The 6,790-nt window shown below is 38.3% G+C and overlaps 1 protein-coding gene across 1 annotated transcript; it reads right to left on the bottom strand.

The window, feature by feature from the left end:
- Window positions 1-5,361: 5,361 nt before the first annotated feature.
- LOC113341305 (early nodulin-like protein 2) lies at window positions 5,362-6,199 on the bottom strand. The gene is made up of 2 exons (XM_026586231.1): window positions 5,942-6,199; window positions 5,362-5,857 (listed from the first exon to the last, which is right to left on the bottom strand). The coding sequence occupies exons 1-2, from the start codon at window positions 6,135-6,137 to the stop codon at window positions 5,484-5,486; spliced, it is 570 nt and encodes a 189-aa protein (XP_026442016.1). The 5' UTR covers window positions 6,138-6,199; the 3' UTR covers window positions 5,362-5,483.
- Between the last annotated feature and the right edge of the window lie 591 nt (window positions 6,200-6,790).

Genomic DNA, 6,790 nt, shown 5'->3' with positions numbered 1-6,790 from the left:
CTTAGCTTCACAGGATGAGAGGGCTACAATGTCTTGCTTCTGTGAACACCATGTAATAGGTGCTTCACCTAGATAAAATATATGACCAGTTGTACCTTTTCCATCATCTTGGTCAATATTATGACTGCTATCACTATACCCAACAATTCCTTTTGATCCTCCTCGGCCATACTTCAATCCACAGCTGATTGTTCCTCTTAGATATCTCAATATCTGCTTTATTACATCACCATGAGACTTGCGTAGACTCTGCATATAACGGCTTGCTACTCCCACAGAGAAAGCCAAGTCTGGTCTTGTGTGTAATAAGTATCTTAGGCATCCAACATTTCTTCTATAACTCGTTGAATCAATCTCTGCTTCTTCTTGTGCCTTTGAAACTTTAAGTCCAAACTCCATTGGTATCTTAGTTGGATTACAAGTTTCAAGTCCTGCTTCTTTCAGAATTCTCCTTGCATAAACTTCTTGTTTAATCTGAATCCCATCTACTCCTTGATGGACTTCTATGCCAAGGTAATAAGTGACTTTTCCGAGGTCTGACATCTCAAACTTTGATGACATTTCTCTCTTGAACTCATTGATCACCTTAAGGGAATTGCCAGTCAAAAATAGATCATCTACATAGACTGCAATCACAAGGAGCGTTCCCTTTTCTTCTCTTATGTATACTGATGTTTCTTTAGAGCACTTAACAAATCTGATTTCTCTTAAGATTTGATCTAACTTTGTATTCCAGGCTCGAGGAGCTTGTCTTAGACCATATAGAGCTTTTGATAACTTATAAACCTTATGCTCTTGTCCTTTTACTTCAAAACCTTCTAGTTGTTCAACATACACATCTTCTCGCAATTCACCATGTAAGAATGCTGTCTTAACGTCTAAGTGGTGAATTTCCCATGAGTTTGATGCTTCCTCTGCAATTAATAAGCGTATTGTTTCAATTCTAGCAACTGGTGCAAAAACTACATCAAAATCTATGCATGATTCTTGTACATATCCTTTAGATACAAGCCTTGCTTTGTATTTATTGACAGTACCATCAACATTCCGTTTTATTTTTTGATGATCCACTTAAGACCAATCACTTTTACCCCACCTGGCTTATCAACTAGAAACCAAGTCTTGTTTATGTTGATTGAAATAATTTCTTCTCTACATGCTTGTGTCCATTTAGTCGAGACCTTTGCTTCCTGAAAATTCCTTGGTTCATCATTAACAGAAAGTAGCATAATCTCACATTCTTCTGCAGCTTGAAGTACATAATCCTCCAGATACTGTGGCTTTTGTATCTGTCTTGTTGATTTTCGCAGTGGAATGGGTTGAGTTATTTCATCGATTTCTTCTTCTTCTTCTTCTACTTCTTCGTTATTCTCAGTGTTTTCATTATTCTCTTCTTCTTCTTGATTAACATCATTGTTTCCATTGGTATTGATGATTATGGGTCCTTCGCCTTCATCAATTACTTGACCCCATCTCATGTGAAACATTCCTGGATCCCTACTTGGTCCATCATTAGTTTCTTTCCAGTTCCAGTTTGCTTTTTCATCGAATACCACATCTCGACTCACTATCACTCTTTTCGTTGTTGGATTGAATAATCTGTAAGCTTTGGATCCAGGCTCAAATCCTAGATTCACAAGAGTCTGAGATCGATCATCCAGTTTCTTAAGAGTTGCAGAATAAACTTTTGTGTATGATTTGCAACCAAACACTCTTAAATGATCTATGTTTGGTTTTCTCTTTCGCAAGCTTTCATATGGAGTCATGTCTTTCAGAGCTTTCGTAGGTATCCTGTTTATTAGGTATGTGGAGTGTCGTACAACTTCTCCCCATAAATAATTAGGTACCTGCATAGCTTTTAAAGAACTTCTTGTCATCTCCATTAGAGTCCTGTTTCTCCTCTCCACCACTCCGTTTTGTTGTGGTAGCCCTGGAACCATCTTGTGCCGAGACATAGTTTTTAAGGTTCTGAAACTTATGTGTCCTAACCTCGCGTGCGACTTCCATGTCTGATCTTCCAGTCTCATATTCAGACACAATGGCCTTCCAATCATGAGACTTATCTTGTAGAGTCTATTCTGTGAGTGTGAGACTCTAACTAAAAGTCTTCCACTTGGGTCATGAACTGTTAGATAATCTTGTCGCATTCTAACATCACATCCAACTTCTTTAGCTTGTCCTAAACTTAGAATGTTGCTTTGTAAGTTTGGGATGAAGTAGATGTTTGTGACAAGCTTCTGTTCTCCGGTCTTGCTCTGAAATAGAATTGATCATTTCCCTTCAATTTCGACAGAAGATCCATCCCCAAACTTCACTTGTCCTTTGATTTTCTCATTGAGTTCAGAAAAGTAGTGTCTCTTACCAGTCATGTGATTGCTGGCTCCATTATCTAAACACCAGATTCCTTCTTCTCCATCCTTTGATTCGTAGTTCTTTGGTATTAGTTTCCCTTCGTTTAAGAAGACAACTTCGTGCATGAAAAGAGCTGTATCTGCTTCCCTTGTTTCATTCTTGTTTGTTTCTTCCATCTTTTGTATTCTTTCAGGGCATACAGAGGAGAAGTGTCCTGGTTTATCACATTTGTAACAAATAATGTTTGATCTATCCTTCTTTTCTTTCCCTTGGTTTTGATCATTCTGACTTGTTGTTCTATCTTGTGAGTTAAACCTTCCTCCCCTTCCTCGGCCTCTGTTTACTCTACCTCCTCTTCCACGACCTCTTCCTCTTGTCGCAGAGTTTTGTTGGTAAGAGTTTGTGTACAAGATTTTTCCTTGAGTTTCTCCATTGTTTTCTTCATCAAGGATTCTCTCTTCATATGCTTTCAATCTTCCAATTATATCTTCATAGCTAGTCTTTTTTAAATCTAAGACTTGTTCGAGAGAAGCTATGATATGAATATACTTGGATCTTGGTAAACTATTGAGAAACTTCTTTACCAGTTTATATTCATCAATGGATTTTCCAAGTGACGCAGCTTTTGAGGCTATCTCTGATAGCTTTCCTGCAAATCTATCAATAGTATCAGTGTCTTTCATCTTCATTCTTTCAAATTCAGACATTAAGGTTTGCAGACGGGCTTCTTTAACTCGATCAGCTCCGAGATTACATGCCTTTATTGCATCCCAAATTTTCTTTGAAGTTTCCTGTTCACCAACTTGTAGAACAAGACATTCTGGTATTGCTTGAAAGAGTAATCCAATGGCAACATTGTTTTTGTCTGGGTCCAATGTACCAGGATCAATTGTTTCCCAAACTTTGTAGATTTTCATCAGTACCTTCATTCTCATGGCCCATACTGTGTAGTTTGTGGCGTTGAGGATTGGAACTTGTATTGATGGGGGCGTGAACTGTTTTGCACCCACAATGGTGGTTTCGTTTGCCATTGGCTCAGAAACAAGCTCTGATACCAATTAATGACAACTGCAAGATGAAACTTAGCTTATATAAAGACAACTCTCTTTATTGATGTTTAGAAAATCTCTCAAAACTAAACACAAGCTCTAATCTTGCTCATATGATCAACCACAACTTTGCTGATCATATATATATAGAACTATGAATTTCTTTTCCTAGTCCTATTACCTTATTACATGTCTTTCTTTTTCTTAGAACTAGATGACTTCTAATTCCCTTAGGATTACATCAATTTCCTAATCTTGTCCTAACCAGCTTGTTAGTGACTTCTATGTTGAAGTTTAACCAACAGTAAGGTGACCTGTATGATAATATCCCATATCCCCACCAAGAAATTTGCAGTCGCTACTTCCTATTGTCAGGAGATAATCTTGATAATAGAAACTTTGAATGCTACATTCAGATATTTTTAGACTTTTTATACTCAGAAAGTTTTTTTATCCCATGTCACGAATTCTTTCGCCTGTTGGAAGTGAAAGGACAGACTGCATCAAGAGTGTTGAGAAATCATGCAGAAAAACATCCTTGACAAGAACTTCAGAGTAATTTGATGACTGTAGTGCAAGAACCCGCTAATAGCAGTCATTGGACAGAGATTCAAAATCATATAGCTTTACATTCCCTTTCACTAGTGTCTGATAACTTTTCTAGTACCAGAGTTTGAATCAAAGTTAGGGCCATTTATTTTCCCCGGTTGATTGAGAAGCTGCATATAGCAGGTTTTAAGCGCTGATTGACTCATGGATTTCCTTGAAGACGGTCATCAAAAGCTTTCATAGGCTATCACAGAAATCGGTCCATTTGAAACTGTTCCACTTTACTACTTTGGTGCTTTTGCACAAAAAGGCTGCTTTTAGCTGAAAGGAATGAACCTAGTCATTGCATACATAGCAATGGCACTGAAATTGGGGTAACCACGACGGAGGCTCCTGAAACTGATGGTGGAGACTGGTGATAAGTAGGAGGATGCATAGTTATGACTCAAATATGGAGTACACTCTTATCAACACCGAAAACGTTTCAATGGGCTTATGTGGGCTTTTTAAGAACATAGTTTGTCAGTTACTAAAACCGACAGCCGCAGCCTGTTGGATTTTGTAAACTAAACACATTCTTTACATAAACTCAATCTGATTCTGTCTTGCAGTCCCCGGCAATGCACTTACGCATACTGTCTGGCAGTCCTAGGTGAACCAAAGGACGCCATGTTTTTCAACTTGAGAAACAAACACACACACTGCAACATAAATGAGCCCCTAAAACGTAAGTCTTAAAAGATACTAAAAGTATGCGAAATTAACTACAATATATAGTCTAAGACACAAAAAGTATATAATTCTAAATACGTAGTAGCGCACACAACAACGTCAATAAAGCCTTTTCAATCACTGTATAAACAAAATGCAGTAACTGTTACGAGAGAAAAAAGAGAGCATAAGTAATGGAAATTATGTGATTAGACAGTGTAGGGACTACAAAGACTGATAACTTTAGTAGCTTCCTTAGAGCAGCGGAAATGATCATTAACATCACGCCGGAGAGGGGGTGGGTCCCACCCCTAACCCATCCCTTACAAATCCGCCGGGTCAGGAGGACCCTGTGTTTTGTGTCTTGCGGGATGGACCGCGGTCAATATATCATCCCCGCTAGAGCAGTGGGTTTGCATGCACTTTCTTTCATGAGGCGCAGGTACTTGAGTGCATGACAGAAAGTTGTCAAGGATGCAATTACTTTGCTTCCCAAAAGCTAAGATTTGACAACTTACTTTCGATTATTTTTCTCTCAAGAGCTCGTTTATGTTCATCTATGTAGACTGTAGACTGTAAAAAATTAAGAACATGGTGATAATACTAATAAATAATTTCATTAATAATAAAAAGTGTGGATAGATATCCAAACTACGTACATATAATAAATGAATAAAAATGATGGTTTTGGTCAATAAAATAGAAAAATCAAACAATCATAACAATAAAAAACTAATAAATAATAATTCCGGCCACTAGTTAGCCGGAATTTCACACACTAAACAAACAGAAGGATAAAAACACTAAAGTATACTAGGGTAACTACTGTAGCATTGGTACGCTCCAAAGAAAGACTCCAAGGAATGCTGATAATGCTGTAATTGGTGCAGCCATGAGGGAGGCTCCTGATGAGTATTCAGTTGTTGGACTAGTTGGTGAAACTGAAGGCGAGTCAGAAACTGCTGGTGGAGACTGGTGATGAGTAGGAGGATGAATAGTCATAACACTGATGATTAACTTCTCCCCATTCTTGCAATAAGTTGAGTTTCCACTAATGAAGTAGATTAGTCCTGGTTTAGTTAACATGAAAACAGTCTTTCCATCATCGAATGCGGATATTGGGTTCGTTGTGTTGCAGTTCTTGTAATCCCCTTTGTTCACCACTAGTACTGAATCACCATCCTCATATTCAAACACTAATCAACAAGATAACATTAGTTTCAAACTAATCAAATTTAACCCATAATTAATCAGATTTTAACAAAAAAGAAAAGACTTACATAGAGAATCGCCAACGATGAATCTGTTGCGCCTAGCCCAGTGGTTGTAGAGATTACTATCATTGGGTTGTTGCCAAACACCATTTTCACCAACTTTGAATTCACTTGATTTAGCTTCTGACACTATAATGGGTGTGCATATTGCGAAGATGATGAAAATTGCAAGGACTGATGAAGAACAAGCAGAAGAACTCATGATGTTTGTTGTGTTTTTCTGAGATCAAAAAGCAGAGGGTTTAGAGAGTGGTATAGCAGTAGTAGTAGTGGAGTGATTGTAAACAGAGGAGTGTTCATGAACCCTATATTTATAGATGGATTTTGAGAGAGTGGGGTTTGATGTTTGACTGAGACGTGGGAGGTTATGGCTTTAGTTATGGACCATGAAGGGATTATGGACGTGGGGAAACTGGTCTTGACTCTATAGATTATGAACGTTCGAGGGGATTTAACGTGGGTTAAGATGACCAAGCCATGTTATTGGTGGCTCTATTGACGGTTTAGTCAAATGGAACAACTCTATGATTTTACCGATCGTTGATGACTGTTAAATTCAACCCGTTGGAAATGGTCTAAGAATTTCTGTTCTGCAGTTATTGATTTGACTCATTCCAGGAGAAGAGAAAGCAAAGAGGTGCGAGTGGGAAAAATGGTGGGACTGGTTGGATTTGTATTGGGCTTGGTGCAATAACGAACGGGCCTTATAGCTGATTGCATGGCCTAAAAAGCCCGCCTAAGAGCCGGATAGCTTAAGAGCGTCCACAGTGGTGCGAGCATAACTAAAGATCAAAGACTAAAAAAAAAAAATCAAATTTGGGTTTAGTCCGTCCTGTGGCGTAGCGGGTGACGAGT

This window comes from Papaver somniferum, unplaced genomic scaffold (genome assembly GCF_003573695.1).
Source record: "Papaver somniferum cultivar HN1 unplaced genomic scaffold, ASM357369v1 unplaced-scaffold_29, whole genome shotgun sequence".
Classification (NCBI taxonomy): domain Eukaryota; kingdom Viridiplantae; phylum Streptophyta; class Magnoliopsida; order Ranunculales; family Papaveraceae; genus Papaver; species Papaver somniferum.
This window is presented reverse-complemented; position numbering and strand designations above follow the sequence as displayed.